The sequence below is a fragment of the Amphibalanus amphitrite genome, unplaced genomic scaffold (assembly GCF_019059575.1).
Source record: "Amphibalanus amphitrite isolate SeventyFive unplaced genomic scaffold, NRLGWU_Aamphi_draft 000146F_arrow, whole genome shotgun sequence".
In the NCBI taxonomy this organism is placed as follows: Eukaryota; Metazoa; Arthropoda; class Thecostraca; order Balanomorpha; family Balanidae; genus Amphibalanus; species Amphibalanus amphitrite.
The window spans coordinates 43,457-70,265 of NW_024881641.1; the positions used below are offsets into that span (position 1 = coordinate 43,457).

At 51.0% G+C, this 26,809-nt stretch overlaps 2 protein-coding genes across 5 annotated transcripts; one reads left to right on the forward strand and one right to left on the reverse strand.

The window, feature by feature from the left end:
* Nucleotides 1-219: 219 nt before the first annotated feature.
* Nucleotides 220-11,786, reverse strand: LOC122382784 (vacuolar protein sorting-associated protein 29-like). 4 transcript variants are annotated; one of them, XM_043368580.1, is made up of 2 exons: nucleotides 11,747-11,786; nucleotides 220-1,328 (listed from the first exon to the last, which is right to left on the reverse strand). In XM_043368580.1, the coding sequence occupies exon 2, from the start codon at nucleotides 1,296-1,298 to the stop codon at nucleotides 750-752; it is 549 nt and encodes a 182-aa protein (XP_043224515.1). In that variant the 5' UTR covers nucleotides 1,299-1,328; nucleotides 11,747-11,786; the 3' UTR covers nucleotides 220-749. The 4 variants fall into 4 exon arrangements, with proteins under 4 accessions (XP_043224515.1, XP_043224512.1, XP_043224514.1 ...); XM_043368577.1 differs by lacking the exon at nucleotides 11,747-11,786 and adding an exon at nucleotides 11,331-11,441; XM_043368579.1 differs by lacking the exon at nucleotides 11,747-11,786 and adding an exon at nucleotides 11,335-11,408.
* On the forward strand, nucleotides 11,773-26,775 carry LOC122382783. The gene is made up of 8 exons (XM_043368575.1): nucleotides 11,773-11,843; nucleotides 13,970-14,037; nucleotides 20,172-20,342; nucleotides 20,841-20,935; nucleotides 21,688-21,934; nucleotides 22,698-24,777; nucleotides 25,173-25,328; nucleotides 26,510-26,775. The coding sequence occupies exons 2-8, from the start codon at nucleotides 13,987-13,989 to the stop codon at nucleotides 26,596-26,598; spliced, it is 2,889 nt and encodes a 962-aa protein (XP_043224510.1). The 5' UTR covers nucleotides 11,773-11,843; nucleotides 13,970-13,986; the 3' UTR covers nucleotides 26,599-26,775.
* The last annotated feature ends 34 nt before the right edge of the window (nucleotides 26,776-26,809 follow it).

Genomic DNA, 26,809 nt, shown 5'->3' on the forward strand with positions numbered 1-26,809 from the left:
CGCGTCTACACAAGGCGCAGTAGGACATCACTTACCCGTTGGCAAAATCGCCATGCTGAATGCCGCCAGGAACACATGAGACTAATGGCTTCCTAAGGCGGGTTTCTGTTACAACAGCCCCGGCGTTCGGCACTTCCGCTTGCATAGTGATCTACGATTGGGATATAGTGCACATATGGATAACGCACTACGTATCAGATTTAAGATAATACCGTCGCATAGTATACATTTGAATATATTTGACATCTAATATTGGAATATAGTGCATGCTAAGCGATATCTCTTATCACCCAGTTACAATAAATACATAACTGATCGCAGCAAAATACAGCATGTACACGAAACAAACTCCTTCAGCATGCTAAACAAATGTTCAAGAAGTAATACACAATACAGCTGTATAAGCAAATTCGCACATTTTTAGCCCTCAACAACCGAAACAGTCTTGGACATGATGTTACCTACGTTCAGATCGTGTTTCAAAAAGGTCATGGAACCGAAACGTTAGGACATGCAAGGTGGATTCACAACAAAAAACGGACGTAGCAAGCAGCACATTTCCCAACCATTTAATGGACTCAGGTGACTGCAACTTCACGGACACCCATCACGCCCTGCATCTGCAACACGGGTTTCGCATCAAAACAGCCGGCCGATACCGCCCATTCTCTGTCTTCCACACACTGCCAACGGCGCTAGAGCCGGCTGGCAGCACCGTCTCCCACAGCATCTGCCCATCGCCGGGCGGCTCAGTTCTTCTTGTACTCGATACGCTCGACCTTGACCTCGTCACCGACCATCTGGTAGACGTAGGTGACCACAGTGCCCGACTGGATGTCCATCAGCACGAAACACGACTCCACGCTGCTGTCGAGCGGGTGCCACGCGCCCGTCGCCGAGCCCGGGTTGATGTAGAACTTGTTCTCATGCTCGAACGCCTCGAACTTGTGCGTGTGCCCCGATATGAGAATGTCGACGTCGAGCTGGCGCTGCACCTGGGCCAGCGCCTCCGTGTCGCCCCAGGGCACCACCTGGTGGCCGTGGCAGAGACCGATGCGGAACTGGCCCACGTTCACCACCTTCTGCTCCGGGTACGAGATGTTGTCGTCGAAGTCGCCTCGCACGATGTGCACGTCGGTCGAGAGCGTCTTCAGGTAGTCGAGTGTCTCCTTGGTGCACAGGTTGCCTGTGCAGAGGATGTGCTGGATCCGACCGGGAACCAACAGCTTCTTGAACTTGGCCGGCAGTCCGTTGGAACGGTGGGGGATGTGCAGGTCACCCAGTACCAGGACGAGCATCGTGAGAGATGGTGGCGGCGACGCCGAGCGCTGCAGGAACACAAACTGTCATATCACTCTACTCGGTGCCCTGTGCAGCCCAAGTCAATACTTGCATGTGTGTTCAGCTTGTTTCAAATGTGCGTTAGTTTTGTGTGGTATTGTCTAAAATTTAATGGATTATTCAGCCAAAATTGACAACAAAAAGGAGTGGTTAACGAAAATGTTCTGATTTAAGTGTAGATAAATCAAGGCATAGGTATACCTTAGATTGTTATGACCATTGGACCTGCTGCAAAGTACAATGGTTGCAAGTCATGATGATGATGATAATGATGATTATGCAATGATGCAATTGATGCTGAGCTTGGGGCTGGACTACATAGGTCATCAGCACCTCATATTAAAATAGGAAATAGGAAATAAAATAGGATTCCAGTAGGGTTTCCCTCGAGTTACAGGACAAATCTTCGTCGCTGACAAATTATTGTATGACAATTTTTAAAACAGAAAAAGGAAATGAACATAACATGGCTGAACCTAACCTAGCCATACCTAATCTGACATGTCATAGCTAGAAATAGTGTAGGAGTGGCTATGATAGCTATGATAGCAAGATAGAACTACAGCTATAATAGCTGTAGTTCCACCCCAACCCTATTGTGGAAATTTTACAATAACAAGGATAAAGGGCAACGATTTGCATTAGCAAAGTACCTAGGCAGTATGATATACAGGGTGATTTTTTTTTACTTGTTAAAAAGTAATGAGGTTTAGTGGCGTCAAAATGCAAATATATATTGTAAAATTATATACCAGCATGACGAGCATTCTGGGACATTTTGATTTCATGCAGACACGATGTGAAGGAACGTCCATCGTGTATTTTACTTGTGCTTGAAGTTACCCCCTCTCTCACCGACACGAATCAGCCCGCCTGAGCACGTGTTGAACAGGACCATGGACTCCCATGCTCATTAGGCGGACTGAAAAGGTTCCTATCACCCATTTTCAGCTCTGCCAGATATTTCCAATGTTTTCTTGTTATATCTGCCATACCTGGGTCCAAAAACTAGAAGTCTAGAAAGGGCAGGTCGAGGATTTTGCTACTGGCGGCCCTGGTGGTGTCTGATTCGCTGTTTTTGTTTCTCCCTGAAGACTGATTCTTCAGAGGATGCACATACGCCAGATGGACCGTTTGAAGGTTATTTATGACTACAAGCTTGTTCGTGCATTATTTAACGTCTTTCTGAGGTATCCCCTTGATGATCGTATGCTTCGAACTGCCTCAATGCTTCAAAATCATCGTTTTGTGTCGTTCCTTACTGAACGGCGGTGGACCATGCGTGCCCGATTGGTGGGACATTTTCAGGCTCCACTGGGGCCGAGGCCTTCGGTTATATATAATATCACACGGGGCCGGTAAAATGTTTCATACAGGACCGAGGGATTTGTTGAGTTTTCCGCACGAGACCGAAGGTCGAGGGCGGAAAATTCAACAAAGCCCGAGGTCCTGAATGAAACATTCCGGCCCAAGTGTGATATTTATTTTAGCATATGCCGTTTAATTTCCATATTTAAGCTTCTTTAACAATTTTACATGCTTGAAAGAAGTGGAAAAACCAAGACCGAATATCAAGAACTAAAAAATGTACATATTCCCTGACCAAGAAAATAAACCAAGCCGACTCAAGATCACTTTGTTCCATCGGTTCCATCCTTGTGTCTGGCTCTGAGTTGGATTCATATCAAACCAAGAACATCTACTTCAATCTATGTCATATGAGAAGCCAGAGTAACGTTCGTTTTCAATATTAGAGAAGAGTGGAAGGTATACCATCCTGTGAAGCGAGCGCTTGGTTTTTTTACCCATGTCAGTATGAATAAAGTTTTTACTGATCAATGTGAAATGCGTTTTTTGTCAATTCATTGCAGTTGTAAAAGGCATGAAATTGACGCCATAAATGTAGGTGATTACTGATTAATTAATATGTCTGTACCTACATTAGGATTTAAAATATTATCCTATTGAAAACCAACATTTACAATCTGTTCAATAGTTCAAAGCGACCAAATGCAACACGTAAGTTCACGTTAGATTTCTATCAGTTAAGCTCTTTTCCAGCGCCTTCCTCCGTCTCAGGAAATGCTTCAAAAGTTCGCTGATAAAATGTTTTGCCCATGGGCCGGAACCTTTGTCCAATTGCCTTCAACATTATGCGATTTAATCCAAAAAGCTTTTACCGCACGCTCGCGCTAATGCTAAAGGCATACTTCGGCATATGCTAAAAAGGGACAAATCATGACACCATACAAAATGTCCCAGATTTATCTATCACGTGCATTGCTTTTTTGCACAAGATTTTTCGATTTAGGGACCACCATTGACGTTTACTTTTTAACAGTTAAAAAAAATCACCCTGTAAATAAGCCTGGCGTACCAGGAAGATGCCAGATACCGTTGTAGGTCAATGGTATCTGGCAACGGTAATCAACGGTATCTGGAACATATTGATATGAGGTTGTAGGTTTGTATAGGTTTGTAGGGTAGGTTGTAGCAGGGCTGCGGAGTCGGAGTCGGAGTCGGAGTCGGAGTCGGTCGGAGTCGACAGTTGTGACCGGAGTCGGAGTCGTAGTCGGAGTCGATTTCAGAAATCCGAGCAGGAGTCGGAGTCGGAGTCACCGAAAATCTGTCGACTCCGCAGCCCTGCTAGGTCTGCGGAGTCGGAGTCGGGAACTGGAGTCGGTCGGAGTCGACAATTCTGCCCGGAGTCGGAGTCGGAGCTGGTTTTTGAAAGCCGGAGTCGGAGTCGGAGTCGGAGTCGCCGAAAATCCATCGACTCCGCAGCCCTGGGTTGTAGGTTTGTAGGTTTGTAGGTTGTACAATGTACAGCGTGTCCCAGAATTGACCGAACACTGTTAATCAGCGCATAAGATAAGGGAAAAAATGATTGCACTTTTTTCTTTTCATCGTCCGATATAGCCAATAAAATGACGATAATAACTCAAGTTTATTGTACAAGACAAAGCTTTCGATACATAAAGTATCTTGATCACTGTCAATGAGATGTAGAATATTTGAAAATTCACAAATAACAAAAACCGACGCAAGTCGTTGCATTTCTTTCTTCCTAACATGTGACATTCACCCTATGACACTTTCACTGCTAATTTTGCTGCTATGCTAGACCATGTAATAAACCCGTTTCTTGTGTTGAACGTATTTCTTGACATGATATGAGCCGCTTCGAGACATTTTCGTTTTCGTTTCTTCATATTTCGTTCCAATATTTTGGTATCGTCCCACTTCGGCAGGTGCTGGCATTCTTCTATGTGTAGTACGATCGCATTGGAAGTCCGGTGAAATTTGACATCGCTCTTATGTTCCTGTAATCGCGTTTTTAATCCCCTTCCTGTCTCGCCTACGTAAGTCTTATAACACCCCGAACAAGGCACTTCGTAAACAATGCTCTTCTCGGAGCCTTCGTTTTTCTCTTTTCTTTCTAATATGTTCTTGATTTTCTGTCCTGAGTTCGTAGCAATCCGCACACCTATGCTCTCTAGTTGTTTTGAGATGGCATTCGCTTCTCTTGAATAGGGAATCGTTATCCATCTATCAGGCTTGTCTGTACGCTTCTTCGTTTGTCCTCTCTTCTTTTTCTTGACGATTTCTTCTGCTTTTTTCCTCTGCTGTATCAGAAAACCCTTTGGGTACTTCAATCTTTCAAAGGTCTCGTATATGTGCTGAAGTTCTTCTTGTAAGTAGTCATCATCACAAATCCTAAACGCTCTAAGGAAAAAGCCAATAACTATACCACTTTTCACCCTGTCTGCATGAGCCGAATAAAAATGCACGTAATCTTCCTTATTGGTAGGCTTTCTGAAAACTTTAAATTTGAAGTTGCTGTCTGTCCTCAAGATGGAAGTGTCTAAAAATGGCAGCTGGGCGTTCTGTTCCTTCTCCAATGTAAACTGTATCTTTGGGTTGACAGCATTCAAGAGGTTCAGTTTTTCGTCCAAGTCCATGTCTTGCGGTACCACTACCAAAACATCATCCACGTACCGCATCCATTCTGAATCAGGGCCGATTATATCTAGAAGTCGTGACCGTTCTAAATCTTCCATATAGAGACACGCGCCAATGGAGCTCAGCGGTGACCCCATGGCTAACCCACTGTGTTGAACGTATTCTGATTTGTTAAACTTGAAACATCCAAACCGCATGCATAATGTCACCATCTGCATGTACTGGTCTCTTGGTAATGGCAGGATGTTGTCATCTGTGGCATCTACTACTTTTTTGATGGCGTCTAAGGCCCCATCTACAGGGACGTTTGTGAAGAGGGCTGACACATCAAAACTGGCCAGCTTCTTGTTAGAGATGTCGTCTACTTCTTTTAGTCTCTGCATCATGTCGTTCGTGTTCCGAATATGAGCCGTACTCAGTGACCCTAATGCTTTGGTGAGTGGTTTGGCCAAAACTTTAGCTATGTTGTGGGGAGCGCTTCCGATGCCGGATATAATTGGTCTCATAGGCATACCCTGCTTGTGCACCTTTGGTAAGCCCTTCATTCGTGGTGCTGTTGGGGCTTCTTCTAGTAAGTGGTATAATTTCTTCCCTCTTTCAGACGTTTTAAGAACTTTCCGTGCTTCTTTGTTGAACAGTTGACTTTGTTTTTCCGTATGTCCTGCCGGCTTCTTTTCATACGGAAAAACGGAAAAACAAAGTCAACTGTTCAACAAAGAAGCACGGAAAGTTCTTAAAACGTCTGAAAGAGGGAAGAAATTATACCACTTACTAGAAGAAGCCCCAACAGCACCACGAATGAAGGGCTTACCAAAGGTGCACAAGCAGGGTATGCCTATGAGACCAATTATATCCGGCATCGGAAGCGCTCCCCACAACATAGCTAAAGTTTTGGCCAAACCACTCACCAAAGCATTAGGGTCACTGAGTACGGCTCATATTCGGAACACGAACGACATGATGCAGAGACTAAAAGAAGTAGACGACATCTCTAACAAGAAGCTGGCCAGTTTTGATGTGTCAGCCCTCTTCACAAACGTCCCTGTAGATGGGGCCTTAGACGCCATCAAAAAAGTAGTAGATGCCACAGATGACAACATCCTGCCATTACCAAGAGACCAGTACATGCAGATGGTGACATTATGCATGCGGTTTGGATGTTTCAAGTTTAACAAATCAGAATACGTTCAACACAGTGGGTTAGCCATGGGGTCACCGCTGAGCTCCATTGGCGCGTGTCTCTATATGGAAGATTTAGAACGGTCACGACTTCTAGATATAATCGGCCCTGATTCAGAATGGATGCGGTACGTGGATGATGTTTTGGTAGTGGTACCGCAAGACATGGACTTGGACGAAAAACTGAACCTCTTGAATGCTGTCAACCCAAAGATACAGTTTACATTGGAGAAGGAACAGAACGCCCAGCTGCCATTTTTAGACACTTCCATCTTGAGGACAGACAGCAACTTCAAATTTAAAGTTTTCAGAAAGCCTACCAATAAGGAAGATTACGTGCATTTTTATTCGGCTCATGCAGACAGGGTGAAAAGTGGTATAGTTATTGGCTTTTTCCTTAGAGCGTTTAGGATTTGTGATGATGACTACTTACAAGAAGAACTTCAGCACATATACGAGACCTTTGAAAGATTGAAGTACCCAAAGGGTTTTCTGATACAGCAGAGGAAAAAAGCAGAAGAAATCGTCAAGAAAAAGAAGAGAGGACAAACGAAGAAGCGTACAGACAAGCCTGATAGATGGATAACGATTCCCTATTCAAGAGAAGCGAATGCCATCTCAAAACAACTAGAGAGCATAGGTGTGCGGATTGCTACGAACTCAGGACAGAAAATCAAGAACATATTAGAAAGAAAAGAGAAAAACGAAGGCTCCGAGAAGAGCATTGTTTACGAAGTGCCTTGTTCGGGGTGTTATAAGACTTACGTAGGCGAGACAGGAAGGGGATTAAAAACGCGATTACAGGAACATAAGAGCGATGTCAAATTTCACCGGACTTCCAATGCGATCGTACTACACATAGAAGAATGCCAGCACCTGCCGAAGTGGGACGATACCAAAATATTGGAACGAAATATGAAGAAACGAAAACGAAAATGTCTCGAAGCGGCTCATATCATGTCAAGAAATACGTTCAACACAAGAAACGGGTTTATTACATGGTCTAGCATAGCAGCAAAATTAGCAGTGAAAGTGTCATAGGGTGAATGTCACATGTTAGGAAGAAAGAAATGCAACGACTTGCGTCGGTTTTTGTTATTTGTGAATTTTCAAATATTCTACATCTCATTGACAGTGATCAAGATACTTTATGTATCGAAAGCTTTGTCTTGTACAATAAACTTGAGTTATTATCGTCATTTTACATCTGTCATGGATTCGTTACAATAGCCAATAAAGGTAGCTTCGAAATGGCACATGCAATAGACACGCTAGCTACAACATTAGCCGACAATTGTAGCTAAATGCTTGACGATGCTGGCTTCAGTTGTTTTACGGGTCTCCCGAAACTGGTTGTAAGACGGTTTTCATTGACCTCTTGCCGGTGGATACTATACATATTTTCGATTAACTTTGCATCCAAACTGTTCCCAGGCAATAAGGCATTCTCTCCCAAAACCAAAAATTCTGCCTACACCACTGTTGCGCTGTTTTTTGACATCTGAAGTGGAGAACCTCCATGCCTGAACATGGCGTGACCTTTGGCTTCCAACAGATTTGGTTTCCAGAACAAACCCGTTTATGGCCATTCAGTCCACGACAACCAGTTTTTGTAATGCTTGAATATTACCACAGTAGCAATCTGTGTTAATGGTCGTCTTTGGGGCATCACGTGAAGCTGAAGGAGCGCACCGTGGCTCAAAATGTCTCACACTTTGATTTTCGACGAGTGCCTGGCCGTCTCGGCTGTTGGGGCGTTGTCAACATCTGGCGTCCACACACTACTTTTTTGTGTCGCTTCAAAGGGCAGACTACCTTTGTAAGACCACAAAGTGTGTTTCCATTCACTTTTTTGTTGCATATGTTATGATTTATGGCTGCTTTGTAGCGATTTGCGCTGTCTTTCCGTTAGTTTTGGCATATTTTTCAGATGAGGGGCCCCGACTTCCAAAATTTTGTCGAAGATAGTGGTCAAAAGTAGACTGATATTTCGTAGCTACTAGCTAACCCTGATCTGTCGTTTACTTGTTTTTGGGTAGATGGGTGGCGTTTGTTGTTCATGATATGGCAACAACCCGCTTGACGACTGGTGCATGCATTTTTGATCTCACCCAGGCTTGTCAATCAGGTTATCTCTTGCTCTCTCTGGCTTCGCTCGCTGATATAACTGCGGTTTGCTCACCCCTGCTTGCTTGCAAATGAGCTACTGGAGCTCTCCAGCAAGAACCATGCCAAAAGTCTGTTTACAAACTTCAGAATTGCATTTTATTCACCATGATTGCCTTTTGTTTGCTGAGGCTGAAATCGAAAAGGGACTACTCTTTGCTGACTCTGGATAATAATTGACTCGAGTCATGACCGGTCACCAAAAACACACAGTCTCAAAGCTCGATAGCTAAGGTATGTCTTATAAAAGTATAATGCTTGTATCTAATTAGAATCGAGCGCAATCATACTTTTAGCCAGGAAATAAATGTTTGGTCAATTCTGGGACACCCTGTAGGCCAGACTGGAAAAAATACACGTTATGCCGAATATGTCCGCGTCCGGCGTAGTGGCGGGATTGCGCCGAAAATTTCAGCGCACGTCCGGCGTAACTTCGCATGCGCCGAATTCAGCGCATGGCGGCGGACGAATTTTTCGGCGCGGGGCGTTCACATAATTTTTTGGCGACATACGATCACCGAATTTATGCGGTACGCTGGTCAATCTAGTTCGCCCCGCGGGCGGCTCTGGAGAGTTTCGGGACGAGACGTCCCCGCCCCGGTCGTCGCGTGCTCGAACTGGTGAGCCGCTCGAACTCAGCGGAGAAGCGGCCGCCCAGGTGAGGCCTCAAGTAACCCTCGGCGTGGAGATAGGTAAAGAAGGCCTTGTTGAACATCACCAAGACACCAAGCGTCGTTAAGCAATACCGCAGCGGGTTCCTGCCCACTGCGGTATCGAGGGGAATGAGAGTGCGGATGACCTGGCAAAACAGGCGGCCGCCCTGCCCTCAAACGCCCACTCGCTGACCAGGGCGGTTCACTGTGCGGCCTTGCATCGTACTGTGCGGTGCAGAGCACGACAACTGCTCAGAACCACTATTCAAGCCACTCCTCGGGAGCACGCCGCCGCTCCCTATCCCCGGAGAGGACCGAGAGGATGCCGTTTCGGTGCACCAGATGAGGGCGGGCCACTGGGGCCGCTCGCTCCAATACGGCACCGAATCGGCTGTCTCCACTCCGCGGAGTGCCAGCAGTGCCCAGACAAGCGGTGCCCCTCGGCGCTCTGCGCCGTGTGCCGAGAAGAGGGTGATGTGCCGGAGCACTTGCTGTTCCGCTGCCCGGCCCTCGCTGACTCCCGCCAGCCTCGAACACACTGCTCCGCCAATATTAACATCGGCACAAATTTGTGGCCCCGGAACTCACGGTTCCAGCCTCCAGCTTTGTTTCACGGCATGGAGCTAGAGTGCGCTAAAACTATTGAGTTATTGGGTTTCCGTGGAAATAAAAAACTCATTCGGACGCTCAAACATGGGAGAGCGTACAAGGCCCTGGAACACTCTGTTGTACAATGAACGAATGAAAATACGTCTGCAAAAACGTCCATTGACTTAACATGGGGAGCGAAAAAAGTTCAACTTCAAAGTCGTGCAACTCAAGTTAACGAGTTCTGACGGGTACACCGCGCACACGGGCGTGCACCTGAACGTGTGGGCCACGAGACGGTGGGAACCAAACCACCCCTTCTACGGCTATTTTTTCCGCCATTCGCGATCGCGCAAAAAGTGTCTCAAAGCCCCATTGACTTACTATGGGAAAAATGGAATTGCACGTGCCACGCGCAAAAGATTTCTGAGCGAGTAGCGACCGATGCCATCAGGTAGATCACCTCCGGAAGCCCATACCCTGAAATTTTTGCGAAGATTGAACGACGCGTTTAGGCCTGACCCAAGTTGCCCCAATTCGCTGCCAGCCATGCAAAACATAGCCCGGAGAACGACCGCTCCGGTTGTTTTTCAATAGAAAAACACAATTCTAACGAATAGTGTTTGTCTTTTCAAACAACCTGCGGTTATAGCCTTGATCGGTAGATGTACACATGTGCTTTATATAAAAAGGGCTTAATTTTCGCACAAATGGGCACCTAACTTTTGGCGCAAATCACACAGAAGTTTCAGCACAAAATCGCTTGCGCCGAATTTCGGCGCAAGAGGGTCTCACAGGCGTCCGGCATAGTGTATGGATGTTTTCCAGTCTGGCCTGTAGGTACCTAAGGTTAAGTCAGGTCAGGTTAGGTTTGTTTTGGTCTATATATCTTCGTCGTCCCAATCTGGCATCTTCCTGGGACCCCAGGCTTACTAATACCGGCAGTATTGCCCAATGCAAGCCACAACAAAAATTGGGCACAATTCTACTCAAATAAATTAAAATAGCCACTATAGTCTGTTCCATATTAAGCTTGCAGTTGGAGTTTCTTTGGCAGATCGCTCCTCCGCTCAAGAATTTGCGTCTTAAAATGTAAGAGCTGTATATACAAAAATCACGCACTGCTTTGAGCAGGGCACTTCGGCTGCAAGCTTGAAACGGAACAGAGTATAATTACAAGCGAACAGGTCGAAACTTCTAATTGCGACATGAATAAATCAAAAGTTAGGGCCAACATTAGCTCCAAAACATGACAATACGGAAAACCTTCGTGTGACGTCTGCTACAGTACAAATAACGAGAAGTGCAATAATAAAATGAAATTGAAATGGGTGTACCATCCGTGCTCGGTGCTAAGGTACCTAACATCCCAGCACTTATTCGTGAATTCGAGAAAAACTTCTTTATACCTACATACGAAATATCCAGAAATGTTATCACCTGCGATTTGAATTATCTCCTAAGTTGAAGTAATCCCAAAATCCAGCCTTGAGCAATCTCCTTGCCCTTCGCGCCTAATTATTTTTTTTCATCAAAACAAAACACACGCGCAGGGTTTGCCGCTTTTGCCTCTATTTGAGGTGAAGTTTCGATTCTAAAATCGAATGTATGTCGTCATTTACATTCACCAATAAGAGTGAAGGAAAATATTCCTGTACGTCTTCATTCTATTCTAATCGCATATTATTTGTGCAACAAAGGCCATCGACTGTTTTTTATATAATATGATACCATTTTCAATGCACTCAAAAGTTGTTACTACTTTTCTGCTTTTCTTTCCGCTTCATAATGCAGAAAAAGTTTTGTAAGGATAATGACGTCAACGATTTTCAGACCCATCATATTCAATGATGTACTTGTTTTGTGCACTCTTTGTTGCGCTGGAAAGTGGGTGGGCGCGTGGCGTTTCGGAGTTCGGACGGTGGTATCAATATTAGCGCTGCTGAGGGGCAGGTAGGTATATATGCATTAGGCAGGTATATATGCAAATGCGTAACCGTCTGAGAAAAGGAGAATGGAGAATAAGCGTACTAGTGCAAAAACATTCAATTATTTCTGTCAACGTAGGTGCAGAACATTGTTTGAACCCTGGCAAAGTGGTCGATGCGACCCCCCTGAGGTTTGTTTGTGGTGGGCGCCGAACCATTAGTCGGATCGTGCTGAAATTTACAATAGCCTATGGGCATCCTTTGCGCAACTTTTGGTAAAATTTTTTGGGTCATGTCAGGTCACCGAGCTATGACGTCATAATAGAATAGTTACAACCTCCGACCGTTTTCGACAATATCGTACATTCCGCGTAACTGTGCTGACCTCATTGACAAGAACGAAACTGTTCCGTGGATTGATGTCAGATTTTGATAGGACATGAATCTTTATACTGAATAGTGGCCTTTCAAAACTTCAAAAGTCAACCAAGGTCAATGACCTTACATGTTCACACGATGGCCTTTGTGATATGAGCTGTGTTTAGTGGGGTTTCTTGAGGTCCTGAATCTGAATCTGTGGTTTAAATTTCACCTAAATGCCTTTAACCCGCGCACCGACGGGGGGGGGGCGGATATCCGCCCCCCCCTGAGGTTTTTCGCGGATAGCGGGAAAACCGCGGCGCGTAGCGCCGCGAAATTTGGTATGACTATTCTCTCATCAATTTTACACATGGTGTGCAAGTTTGAACCTCCTAACTTTTAAGGTCAGGTCACCAGGTCACTTTGAATGACCCAACCTCAAGTCACTTTTTTGCAACTTTGTCACCGTGCCAGAGCTACAGTAGATGTCGGAGGCCTTTGAAAGTCGCAGGATGTTATTAGGTCATTAGTAGCTACAATTTGTATATCTCGGAATTTTGATGTCGGTGACCTAAGGTCAGGTCAATTTCGCGACCTCCCCATTATAAGTCAATGGGGGAAAAATCAACTCCCTGTTTTTACCACTAAAACGGGTCGGAATGGCCCCATATACCATACATGACTTCACATACGATCAACCTTCACTACCTTGAGGTCTGTTTTGCTGTTGGGCAGCTGTAAGGTCATGTGACGTCATCAAAGGTCACCAAAGGTTTTTTGCCAATAACTCCTTACAGGAACAAGATACAGCCGCGCGGATGGTCTCATTGTGTTCAGCTCGTCAAGACGCATCGAATGATATACATGATGACCTCGAGGTCACGTGACCTGAGGTCAACCTTTGACCTTGACCTTTCGAGGTCAACATATATATCATTCGATGCGGATTGACGAGAGGATCACGATGATGCCCTTAGTTTGTTCCTATCTTGACTACTTCGAAAGTTATTCGAGAAAAACCCTCTCCATATCTAGCGCCGCCATTTTGACTTTTTCGACCCCTGTGACGTCATCTTTGACCTGACCTGAAAATGACCTTAGTAAAAATTGTAGACCTTGTCCGTGCGTATCCGATGCCGTTTACCGCTTGTCGCTATCTTGCTTCGTTCTCGAGATCTCAGGGGGGGGGCGGTCATCCGCCCCCCCCCCCCCGTCGGTACTAAGTTGGCGCAGACCCCCGTCGGTGCGCGGGTTAAAACTGTTCCTTGACCTTTACAAGGTCCATCCAGGTCATTTAGGACCGTCCTCGCCGGTGGCGGGTGTGACCCCCTGTGTTCCTGCGGACTACGTCACGCCAGTAATGACTGAAATGCGGCCAACTTTACATCATTTTGCTGCTAATTCGTTGAGAAACACAATCGTGAAAGTTTCACGTCGCTATCTTTCATAGATTCACCAATATTGGCTAAGTAACTTGGAAAATTTTAGCTTTTCCCCAAAATTTGACCTTTGACCTGCCATAACTGGGTCAAATATTGACCTAGGGCCAAAAAATTACCACCAATCGTGAGTACTCTTTGAGAGCAATCGACTGGTCTTTGTTGCTAAGCGCTACAACGCTTAGTTCGAAACGCTGGGGGGTGGGGGGTCGCAGCGACCCCTCCCCCCTGCCAGGCTGCGTTATGAAAAATGTCCTGCTGGGGCGATGGTTAAATGTAAAGTTGTGAATTATTGATGGTTTATGATAATTTCGACTGTGTTATCATGTGACATTTTTCTGCCATTCGCCAGATTTGCTGCTCGGGAACATGTCATACATTCCGGGACTGAGCCATCCCCAAGCCAAGGCGAAGTCCAAGGTGAGTCCGATGCACTTTATCCTACGCCTGTTTTGTTACGGCGTTTCGGGCCGCGCTCAACTGTGCTTCTGCAGTCGGGGCCACTGGTACCGTATCCACGTTTGTGGTTACAACACTGCGCACCGTGTCACGTAACCATTATTACCACCCATTGTTAGCGGCTCGGTGGCTCGGTGTGTGTTCCAATGAACGGTCTCGGTGTGTTCCAGCGTGTGTTCCTCATCCAACACCCACGTGACGTGGGGCACCTATCGCTTAACTGCGCCACGTTGACGGTGCAGGTGGGGGTGGCTTATTTGGCTTCACCTGGGTACCTATCTGGAAAACGTAAGAAAGACAAACGCATGTGAAGAGCACTCCACAGCACTCTATAGCACTACCTACCGCACTCTACGGAGAGAGTGCTGATAGCTCTAACCGACCACTGTTGGAACTTGGAAGTATTCTTGTAATTTTTCATTCAAGTCGGTTCTTTCGGCTTTGGTCACTTAGGGTCATCAAAGATCAAATGTTGAGATTTTGCGACTGAGACCAATATCCAACATGGTGGCCGCCGAACTAAAGGAACTTAGAGGGCGTGAGAAAAGCAATCGACAGCTGATTAAACGTCCTTTCCCTACTTTGCTAGCAGATCAGACTTCACATCAGGTCAAGTGTTTTAATCAACAGAGGCTCAAACTGTTTACAGTATAAACAACAATGCAAAATTGACCGATTTATGCAGATGCTGTTTCTCTGCGGCAACTTTTCCAGCTATGGGAAACATTTTACCAGCATCATATTTCTCTCAATGAAGCGCGTAGAATGATGTGAAATTTTACTTTACGTCGAGCTCACGGCATAAACCAAAGGGGCCATGGTGTTAATGAACCAAGTGTTGCACAGTTGTTGGTCCGTTCATTGCCTAAAGTTGCGACTTGTGTAGGTATGAAAGCTGCGTTGTGGATTTAAATTAAGTACACTGGTGTATTTGCTGTGCGAGTAAGTGGCATCCTGCCCAGGGGCTACGGAGTCGATAGATTTGTTGGTGACTCCGACTCCGAGTCCGACTTCCAAAATCGACTCCGACTCCAAATTGGGACTCCAGCTCCGACTCCGGACATTGCTCTTAAAGTCCGTAAAATGAAAGGTAAAGTTCTTGCCGGAGATCTTTCTTTCTTGTCTGAAATGAATCGACGCGTTCCAAGCACTGGCGGTCGCAGCCGCTCGCAAAAGGGGGGGCCAAAGTCACACTCGCGGGACATAACATTTATCAGTCACCGGGGGGGGGGGGGGGGGGTGATCGGCTAATTTTTTACGTCCACGAGGCGCCGCGCAGTTGGCATTACTTATGCTTCATCCACCTCATTCTTGCGTGAAATCTTTAAGCTCAATTTCAGGCAAAAGCACCAGTTCCATTTCCCGTCCCACGGTGTTTCCACCGGTCGGGCCACTGCACCATGGCGACGGATCGGTGTAGCATATACTGGAAGGTCGGGCACGCGGATTCATGACCTTCCCACAATAAAACAATTCGGAAAAGTACGGATACCTCTTGCTTTGAACAAGCATGTGAAACCCAGAGATCATTTTCAGACTATGACATTTACCCATATAGTTGTTTGGAGGCGGGAGAGAATAGGTACACCGACCTCTGGAGACCCCCGGCCCCACAGGTTCCTGGTTTTCAAAATTGGCATCTGAGGGCCGCGCACGACTCGCGCGGGGCCTCGCAACGGCTCTATTGGGGCTCACTCAACCTGCCTTATAGTCCTACTGCTAAAAAGACTGGCCCTGAGCCCTAAGGACTTCATCAGTCTCTGCCAGCCCCAGGACCCACACCGGCTCATGGGGTCCCGACGTCGAAATATGAGGGAATCTGCGCGGGACCATCAGGACGTAAAGTAATCTCGATCAGGACCAACGTACGGCTGTGCAGGAGTCTGCGTGAGCCCTGTGATCTTCAGAAGCCAACCCATGTATGTTTTCACTCAGAGGCCAGTGTAGGGCCCTCAGAGACCAGTACAGGGCCTGCAAACTGCAAAGGCCAGTAGTTTGAGACCATCAGAGACCGAGTTGGGCTCTCGGAGGCTTATGTGGGTCCTACTCATTACAGGCCAACATGGGGCCCTCAGCGGTCAGCGTGGGGCCCTAAAAGACCGGAATGAGCCGTCGTTGGAACCCAGAGGCCAGCAGAGGGCCCTCAAAGGCCAAGATGAGCCCTCCTCAGAGGCCAATGCAGGCCCTTAGAGGCCAGCATCGGGTCTTCAGCAGCCAATGCGGGGCCCTCATTGGCACCTAAATGTTCGTCTTGGGACACCAGACTCAGAGACAGCAATAAGGCCACTAGAGACCGGTGTGAGACCCTCAGACGCCGGTTGGGGCCCCTGAGGCCGGTAAGGGGTCCTCATAGGTCAGATGTGGGGCCTCAGAGGTCGATGTGGGCTCTTAGCGGTCAACGTGGGCGCTTGACCGCCACTGAAGTTCCCTCAGAGGTCAGTATTGGACGCTCAAAGACCGGTGTGGGCGTGTTTTTTTAGCCTCGTGACGATCGAATCAGGGCCAGGGTCCCATACACCTATGGGGGCCCATCGGTTGCTTGAGGGGGGGGGGGGCAAATGATATGATGGCCCCCTTTATGTGCCTTGGGAGGGCATGGCCCTGATGCCCCCCGCGACCGCCACTGTGTACACATTACATACAGGCCTCTGAAATTACATACTAGCTAATGCAAACCCTATGCAGGCCCCGGAGATCCCACGCTAATCCTTAAGAAACCAAGCCGGCATACGGCGTCACCACCGGGCTTCTGAGGTGCACAGCACCAACCCATGAGGTCTTACTTTAGTGTCTTAGAGCCACGCTCCTTTGGCAGGGCCCACCCGCCACTGCCGAAGAGGTCTCATGCCAGCCATTGCTGGGCCTACGAGAGCCTCAAGTAAACCCACGCTGATATTCCATGTAAGATGCGGCCATACTCGTGAACCGGTGCCAGCGACGCTGACCGCCAAATTGACAGAATGCGAAACTGAGCCCACTCATGAGTGAAATTTACGTCCTTTGATGGCGCAAGAAAGAAAATGAAACATACAAAAAGCTTTTCTAGGACTTTTGTTCGATCTGAAAGGTGGGGCCAAAAGATAGTATGGCCCCACCTTTCAGCACCAAAGGGGGGGCCATGGCCCCCGTGCCCCCCCCCCCCCCCTGGGACCGCCAGTGGTTCCAAGGCCTTTCATTGCAAAATGTATTATGATTTATGCCTTTCAAATAATATGCAGTACTAAATGCAGGCTCCGTCTTCTGCCCTTTCACGGAAGACGCTCGTACAAAACAGGGGTGAAACAGGGCTTAAGCGTCGACAGAATCTAATTTTGAAAGTTCAACGAACGTAACAATATCGTCAAGCAACCGGTCTAGGGCATGAATTTGAGCCATACAGTTTCGACTCCGACTCCGGGGTCCGAGTCGGTAGGATTATACCGACTCCGACTCCAACTCCGGACAAAGCCGTCGACTCCGACCGACGCCGACGCTGAATCCACAGCCCTGAATTCCCGCCACTGCCCGAGGTCTGCTTAGCATTTCTGAAGCGTCCGCGCCGCGCCGGCGTGGTGGCAGCGTGCAGCGGGTTTGGGACGAGGCTGTTGTGGATGCTATTTTCTCCCCCGGGGGGACGGGGCCAGTCTCGAGTCGACTGGTAGGCGCCAGCCGCCATCGGACAATCTGCGGACGGGTGTCGGATTTCGGCCTTGGGCGCTGTCGCGGTAGTACGGCGGTAAATACCCGAGCGCTCCCCCGCCACCCGGCTGGCACCGTCTGTTCAGGGCTGGTCCAGGCTCCCCCCGTGACGAACGCCGGCGGCTGGTCGTGCAAGTTGCCACCGCGACCTTGGTGGATAGTGCCGTGAAACTCAGCCGCCGTTATCGTGGCCCATAGCCGCGACTGCCGCCTGCCACCTGTGCGCCCTTTGTCACACGTTTATGACTGGCTTGTGTCTGCTCGGCTCGGTGATCCACGCTCGTTTGTCACATAGAAGCGGCTCCATGCTAGTTTTGTATCTTTTTTTGCTTTAGAGGGGTCAAAGGCGAACTTTGTTGAACGGCAAGGGATGTAATTTTTATGACCCTCTTCTGGACACACTTGTTTGTGTGCGATGACACGTCTTTGCGTATTGATAGGTGCTTATTATGATACAAATGCTCGGCCAATTTGACAAGTCGTATTGAGCTTTTGAGGTTCACATCTGGCTGTAAGCCTCCGGTGACTAATGAAGTTTAGAAAAGAAAAGTGATTAATCGCAGTCTGCTTGGCGTCATGCCCTATCCCCCCCCCCCCCGGTAGTGGAGTATAACTCTTTATGCTTGGCTCAGCTCATGGGTTTTAAGTCAATGTGATGCTCTCCACTCACGGATCACGGATGACCTTCGTTTGTGTCGTCCTCGCCAAATTTGAACGAGGGTCAATGCTCAAATGCTCAAGCTCAAATGTTCAAATGTTTATTACTAGTTATTACCGTTTCTGCTGAAATGGTGAGATGCGAATTGGTTTCGATAAAAAAAAGCATTTAAGGCTTTTGATACCGCTATAACATAAACATGTCCGGCTATTTTGCTGTTGTTTCAGCTTATCAGAGACTAAAGAGTTGGCGCATGTTTCACAGACGCTTTTTTCTGCTCGATGAATATTGTCATGATAAGCCCCTAGGTAATACCTAGGTATACCTAGGTATACCTAGTAGGTATAGCTTGGAATTGAATTAGCCTATGTCCTGTTACCCGTACCGTGTCCCGGTGACAGGCTACACCGTATGGTGGACCAACCCCTACTCCCAGCGGCCGGCGGAGGAGGAGGCTCTAATGTATTATGTAGCTCCGCGGCTCCGACTGACCTCTACAGGTCAACATTTGACTCTGGCAGCTGCCGGCTCCTCGGTGGCCGGGAGGCTGCATAGCTGATAGTGTATGAGCGCCGCGGCTCCGGCTGACCTCTACAGGGTGGGGCAGCATAATCGGGAATGCTTTTTGGGCTCTGGTCATGAGTAGGCATGGCATTATTTTGATAAATTATATCATGGCAATGAAACGCCCAAAAGTTGTGCATCATCTGACATGACTACATCCATGAGCATGCAACTTCCTGGAAAAGAGCAGCAAAATAGTTCGACGGTGCTCCAAGTGCTTTGCGCGCGCCCATAGACACTAATGTTAAACGAGTAAAACAAGAACATTTTGTTTAAAACAATGCCATTCCACGTAAAGGTTGCTGGACAGGTCAACGTGTTATCACGGACGATAAGGATTGTGTGGGGATACTTAGGACAAAAAGTTAACGTAATCGTCGTAAAATAACTCTTAGCAGAGGACATACAAGATGACTCACTTGAATATAAGGAAGAAGCTCTTGAGCATATTAAAAAGAAACAATGTTCAAAACTTCAGCGACCAAAAATCTTATCACCGACTGGAATACGATAAAAAAGAATGGCATGCCATATAGGGGATTGTATCGAGAATATTGCAGCGGTCATGCAAAGTAAACATCCTGTTGAGGTGATGGACCTATGGGTGGTCTTCAAGGGAGGTGCACGTGGTGCACCCTACTTCATCGAGCCCGGATAAAACGAGCACCTCTGGTAAATACATCCACACTCTGGCAGACTCACGTGGAGTCGTCGGAAGAGAGGATCACTGACGGTCCAGATCACGTCTTACGAGGACTCTGTCCGTGCTGGTACTGCAGTGAGGACGACATGTTATTGTGTAGGGCACCTCCACCTGAGATGAACCAAAAACTTCTGGTCCTTCAACTCCGCCGATTTAAATCCGACCAAATTCTTTATATGGAGCGTTTTTTGGTAGAAGTTTAATGAACAACTTATCATCAGTAAAAACGGTCTTCAGTGCAAGGTACGAAGCTGATGGGCGATCATGGACAAGCAGGAGGCTGCACGTGCATGCGCGTGCTTTTGGACCCGCCTTGAGAAGGTCATCGACGCGAAGGGCGGTCAAATAGGATGAGGGATAGGTAAAAGGTGACCGATTGATGGGATGTTGTTAAAATAGTGCTTGGAGCTATATTTTTAAATTCATGACCAAATAATCCCGTTTGATATTTATTCCCGATTATGCTGCCCCACCCTGTACATCTCTCCGCAGGCGTCCAGGGCAGACGGTCGGCAATGTCAGGTGATCGAGGGCGACCAGAGCCGCTGCGTGGTCAGCTTCACACTGCGCGGCGCCACACAGCGGGCCGTGCTGCCGCTGGACCGGCTCTACTCGGAGGAGGGGCCGTGCGCGCACCTGCGGCCGCCCGTCTGTGGTGAGAAGGTCAGTCCCGCACCCCACACCCCATATACCCCTCGCTCGGGACGCCTCCACCGGGTGTCGAGCGGAGCTCGGCTGGGTGTGTGGGGAGCGCCGGCTCCGATAACCGCCTGAATCATCCGGGGTAAGCGCTGTAGATAAGGGAGATATGGTGTGCAAGCAGCTGACACGGATCAACCACGGTCTGTTGTCCGATAATTGCGGACTTTTGCCGGTCCCCCCATTGCCCTGACAGCTTTATGAGAGTGATTTGTGAGAGGGTTCGCAACACACTCAATGTCTTGATTATATGCCTTTTGCCCGCAATTGGTGTCTGTTTGAGGTTGGCTATTCGTTATCTCTCGTAGCGCAGCTCAATTAGGAGGTGACATTGAGTGAGCAAGCATACTGAGTGTTTTAGCAAGATAGGTCAAATATAGTTTATCATCCTCATGAGCGTACTGTTGTCCCCAAAACGATTGTACCCAATGTATACTGAACTTTGACTGTGGCTGTTTTCAGCTTTTCTGTGATATGACGCCGGTGGATAACAAGACTGTAAACGCACAATGGCTGGTGGCCTTCGCCTGGAGGGGAAAACTCGAGTCGGCGCCCAGGTCAGTCGCCGGGGTAACCTGTATCATCCCCCATACTGCCCCTACTGACTGAGCACACCTTAGTAAGAGGTCTGAGTAAGCCGGGAATGCAGAGCACACGACAGATGGTACTCGATCGTGATGCTGGAATAACCGACGCGCCATGTCACGGATGGAAGAGTTCTCCACAGCGTGACAGCTGTGTGTCTGGTGTGCAGAGATATCCCCGATAAACTCAGGGCTACGTGAGGGCTAGAGCATGTTTACACAGTACAGTTTGCTGTGAATCAGTTGCCCGAATTATTTTTCCAGGCATGTAACTACAAAGTTGTCTAAACCGAATGACATGTTGTATCACGAACTTGTTTGACTCTCATGCTTGTCAAAACTTATCACGATGCAATTGTAGTGAAGCGTAACGTAATAACTTGACATGATGCTTTGTGCTATCTGTCTATATGCCTGTTTCTCTGTGACAGGTCCTTGTTGTCGACTGATGTATCTCTCTTGACTCTCTGTCTGTATGTGCGTCATGTCCGGCTCACCCGTCTGCCGACCTGCCGGTCTTTGTTAGGTCCGCCCAGCTGTCTACTGCTCTGTCTGTCTGTCTGTGTCAGGACGTCCGGCCCGCTGATGTCTGTCTGTGTCAAGACGGGTCCGCTGTCGGCTGATCCGTCTGTCTTTGTCAGGTCGGGCCCGCTGTCTGCTGACCTGTCTGTCTGTTCGGTCAGGTCGGCCCGTCTGCTGACCTGTCTGTCGTCTGTCTGTGTCAGGTCGGGCCCGCTGTCGGCGGTCACCGGGATGGTGGCCGAGGTCGGCACAGACTCGGGCGTGCTGCTGTTCGTCACGCCGGCCGGCTGTCGCGAGCGGTGCGCGCTGGGCCGGGCGGCCGTGCAGCCAGACGGCGCGCCACTGCCGGCCGCCGAGCCCATCTCCAACCACCTGGACGTGGGCGACACAGTGGTGTTTGACTGCCGACCCACCACAACCGCTGCCAACTGCCACTGGCTGGCCGATAAGGTAAGGCGCCCGCCGCACAGCGCACCCTGACTGACCTGCCCCCTCCCAAACCAACTGCCACTGGCTGGCCGATAAGGTAGGGCGCCCGCCGCACAGCTCACCCTGACTGACCTCCCCCTCCCAAACCGCTCTGCTTCCCTCCCCGGGGCTTACTCCGGCCACTGGCTGGTCGACAAGGTAAGGCGCCCGCCGCACAGCGCATTCTGACTGACCTGCTCCCTCCGAGCAAAACAATGGCCAATGAACAGAGTGACCGCATTCTGACTAACATGTGCCCCTCCCTGCTGCCAGACCGCTCTTTTCCCATTCCCGAGGCCTCCATGGAGATTCCGCAGTCAGGAATCTCCTGTGGTTTCCTGACTCATGACTGTGGCCAGTGACTGAGTCACTGACCGACAAACAGCGTCTCCTTTATAACTATGTGACTAGTGTGGTTCTGGCCCGCACCGATCAATGCACATTTCTTGTGTTTCTCCTTGATCGACCGCGGCCTCTGGCTGGCTGAAGAGCTAATATGGTACCGATAGAATATTGTCTTGGCCGTAACAATCACTGACTCACGCTGTTTGACTGAGCTGCTTCCGAGTAAGCTCCTGTGGTTTCCTGACTGGCAATGCGATGTGTTCTCCGGTTCCCAGCGTGTGTCTGATTCTGGCCGTTCTGTCCAAGATGAGCTTACTCAGTTCCGTTCCTCCCTCGGCTGGTTGTTGTTTCTCTGTGTGAGCTCGGACCGGTTCTGACCGTTGCTCTCCTTCCCTGCCAGGTGTGGTTCCCTGCCGCCTCGGAGGACTCCTACTATGAGGACGAGGACTGTGAACTGCCGGGCGGCGAGCGCGGCGAGTTTATCTTACGCACTACGCTCAAGGCGATTGTCGGTCGCGTCGACTTGGTGGTCAATTACAAGGCGGTGCTGACTTTCGACTACCACGGCCAGCGGGAGCGCGCCCTCCTGCTCACCGGCAAATACACATTCCCCGAGAAGGCGACGGCAGCCGAGCGGCGCGACCTGACCAAGGTGCTGAGCCGCGGCGACCAGGTTCGCTTCACGTGCCACGAGTACGACAAGCCGAACGGCACGGACCGCTGCGGCTGGTGGGTGATGGAGGCCGTCCGGCTGGAGACGACGCAGCAGGTCGGCAGGGAGGCCGGCTACTCGCAGAGCGGACACCTCTACGAGAAGATCGGCACCGTGAAGGACGTACTGGCCGCAGAGGGCCTGCTGCACTTTGTGCTGGCCGGCCGCCGCGAGGTGGCCTGGTTCTCGGACGAGGAGGTGTTCATTAACGGCCGTCCGTGCGCTGGGCGGCTCTCGGACACACTGGAATCCGGTCAGCGGGTGCACTTTAACGCGGTGCCCGGCTCGGCGCCGCGCGGGGCCGACTGGCGCTGCACGTGCGTCTGGCGCGGCGAAATGCCCACCGTTGAGGCCAGCCAAAAGCGCACGGAGGCCTCCGTCGTTAAGAAACAGAAGAAATCCAAGTCGGCCAGGTCGCGTATCGATGACCTGGACGACTTTGAGCTGCCGGCGGCGCCGCCCAGTGCCGGCGGGGACGGCTGGGCGGTACCGATGGCTACGGCGACCGTACCACCGCTCATGGCCAGGCCCCACCTGGGCGGCGGCGACCGCGGCCCTCGCGCCGACAAACAGACGCCCAGACTGCGCGCCTCCATGGTGGCCGAGCTGGACGCGTTTGATACGGGTATGGACGGCGGCGCGGGCGGCGGCAGTGACGCCGGCGCCGGGGCGGACTGGATGGCGGCCGTGGACGGTAACGCCGAGTGGGACGAGGAGGTGGAACCGGACGACGACGGTGACGATCTGCTGGGCCGGGCGGCGCCGGCCGGGTCGGCCAGCTCCGGTCCGTCTCGGCCGCTCAGCGAAGCCTCGCCGGAGCAGCCCGGGCCCGTGTCGAGCCCGAGCGGGGCGGCGCGCCCGAGCGCGGCTGACCCGGCCCGGCCGCCGCTGCTGCCGGACCCGGAGCCGCGGCGGTCGCCGCTGCTCCCCACGCCCGACCCGCTGGCCTCGTGGTCCCCTGCTGGCCTCCCGCACGGCACCCCCGCGTCAGCGGCGCGCGCGCAGGGACGCTCGCCGCCGGGCCTGTCTGCTCCGCGGCCGGCCAACCCGCCCGGTCTGTCTCCAGCGGCGCTGGCCGCCGCGGCCTCGGCCAACTACAGCCGGCAGCAGGCGGCGGCCTCGTCCTCGCTGCTGGGCACCCCGCCGGTGCCGCACAGGGACGGCCTGCTGCCGGCGCCGCCGCTGCCCCCCGCCTTCTACGGGTACCCGGCCGCGCAGCAGGCCTACTGGCCGCCCGGCCTGGCGCTGGGCCACCCGCACCTGGCGCACCAGCCGTTGGCGCCTCAGCAGCTGCTGTTCGGCGGCCGGCTGCCGCCCCCGGCCATGGCGCCGCTCTCGGTCGACCAGGAGAGCCTGGAGCGGATGGTGCGCGGTGGTCCGCTGCCGACCTCCGCCGTGCCGCCGGCGCCCAGCGCGCAGCAGAAGCGCTCGGTGCCGGACGCCGACTGGGAGGCGGCCGCCGCCGCCTTCAAAGTGGACCCGGCGCCGGCGCCGCCACCGCCGCCGCCGGCCCCGGCGCAGCAGCCAGAGAGCTCGCCGACGCTGGAGAGTCTGGAGCTGCGGCACGGCGCTGCGGGCGGGCTCCCGGGCCAGGCGCCGGGACTGGACTCTGTGTCGGACCGGCTGGCGGCCGTCCAGCTCGGGGACGACGTGCAGCGCTCGGAGAGCGGCACGGAGGGCAGCCTGGACGACGAGCTGGACCGGCTGGAGACGGGGCCGGCCGACGGCGGCGACCGGTCACCGCCGCCGCCCGTCGAACCAGTGTCAGGTAAGATCGGACACGGCGCCCGGCCGGCAGAGGGTGGGCTGCTCTGTGAGGATAGGCAGGCTCAGCTAGAGGTCAGCTGAGTTTTTGCTCTCGTGGTTCTTGTTCGTTCGTGTGTGATTGTTTACTGAGGGTTGTATCTGTCTTTTTTTCTCTTGCTTGATTTGAATTATCTACGTATTCTGTCACCGCATGTGCTGGCAGTATTCTTATTCTACAAGGTTCATTTTTAGTGTTGAGTTGGTAATTCTTCCTCGTTTTCTGATCCAAGGTGAACTTTTGGTGCAAGAACAACACTAATGATCCGTCCTTAGTTTTATTCCGCCTTGCTGAAGTGGTCACTCAATGTTGGATTATGCCTGGCGGTCTAACCTCCGTCGCGCTTGACTCGTCCTCAGGGAAGGGCCAGATCCTGGCGTTCGTGGACGAGTCGCAGGGCCTGGCCGAGTGGGACCACGACGGCACCATCGAGCAGGTGATGTTCGACCGCGCCGTCTGCTACTGGCTCGGCGCGCGCATGGACACGCTCGACCTCACCGACTGCTACACGCCCGGTGAGTGCAGGAGTGGGTGCCGCTTAGCGGTGAGTGTAGCAGTTAGTGTTCAGCGAGTGTGGTGAGTTAAGTGGTGAGTGTAGAAGTGGGTGTAGTGCAGTGATGTAACTTCTAGGGTAGCTGCAGCTGGTGATGCAGTAAATGTAGCAGTAAGTGCAGAAGTTAATGTTGGTGTACCTAGCAGTGGGTTTAGCAGTGGTTCTGGAATGTATGAGCGGACGTGTCACCCAGTGTCTCAGTGAGTGTGCGTGAAGTTTAGCAGTGGTGTAACACTGAAGGAAGCGGTGAGTGTGTAACAGTGGGTGTAGCGATTGGCCGCTGAGTTTGGCTGGGCGCCCAGGACCCCGTTTGGACGGCCGCCCTGGCGCGCCGAGCACAAACAGGTCTAGTATGAGATGGGCCGGGTCACGAGTGTTCGGTAGTGTCGGCGCTATGAGCGGCGCCTGCTGACGGGTCGCCCTGCGGCGGCGGCGCTGATCGATCAGGGCTCACTGCAGGGCGGCAAATGGCGCAGTTGGTCTCCACCCCACCCGAACCCTGCCCTCAACCGGCTCGGCAGGGTGTCCGGTCATCAGGGCGCTGCGCGGTAGGCCAGGGTCGGCTCCAGGCTCCCCATCCCTGGTCCGGCAGCCGAGCGGTCTGATGCGCTCTGCGTGTCCGTCCTCGGGAGCCGACGTGTCGTTTATACGATCAGAGTATTTTTCTCCTCAGGAGCGGACGCGCCGTTCGACGGACCAGGCTGACCCTGTGTATTTGTCCTCCCTCAGGAGCAGACGTGTCGTTCGAGCGGTCTCACTGACGCCCTGTGTATTTGTCCTCCCTCAGGAGCAGACGTGTCGTTCGAGCGGTCTCACTGACGCCTCACTCACTGTGATTGTCCACCCTCCAGGAGCAGTGTCGTTCGAGGGACCAGGCTGACCCTGTGTGTGCATTTGCCCTCCCTCAGGAGCGGACGTGTCGTTCGACGGACCAGGCTGACCCTGTGTATTTGTCCTCCCTCAGGAGCAGACGTGTCGTTCGAGTGGTCTCACTGACGCCCTGTGTATTTGTCCTCCCTCAGGAGCAGACGTGTCGTTCGAGCGGTCTCACTGACGCCTCACTCACTGTGATTGTCCTCCCTCCAGGAGCAGTGTCGTTCGAGGGACCAGGCTGACCCTGTGTGTGCATTTGTTCTCCCTCAGGAGCGGACGTGTCGTTCGAGTGTATACCGGCCGGCCCGGGCGAGCCATATCAGTGGGTGGCCACGCACTTCGAGCAGATCGAAGACTAGTCGGTCCGCCAGCGGTGCGACAAAAAGACGCAATTGAGAGCGGGAAAGTGGCTGTGAATGGTGGCCATCGTGTGTGCATTCCGTGTTCGGGCCGAGGCGCCCTGTGAGACGAGCTATTCCAGCATGGCAGGTCCAGTCCAGGACGACCATGACCAATATATGCAGTGATCACCAGTTCCGCTGTCTCTGTGTGTACGATGGCCGCCTGACG

Coding starts and splice junctions, on each gene's coding strand:
- LOC122382783 (XM_043368575.1), top strand. CDS start 13,987: ATGTCATACATTCCGGGACTGAGCCATCCCCAAGCCAAGGCGAAGTCC. Junction 14,038..20,171: donor AAGCCAAGGCGAAGTCCAAG/GTGAGTCCGATG, acceptor ATCTCTCCGCAG/GCGTCCAGGGCAGACGGTCG. Junction 24,778..25,172: donor GCCCGTCGAACCAGTGTCAG/GTAAGATCGGAC, acceptor ACTCGTCCTCAG/GGAAGGGCCAGATCCTGGCG.
- LOC122382784 (XM_043368580.1), bottom strand. CDS start 1,298: ATGCTCGTCCTGGTACTGGGTGACCTGCACATCCCCCACCGTTCCAAC.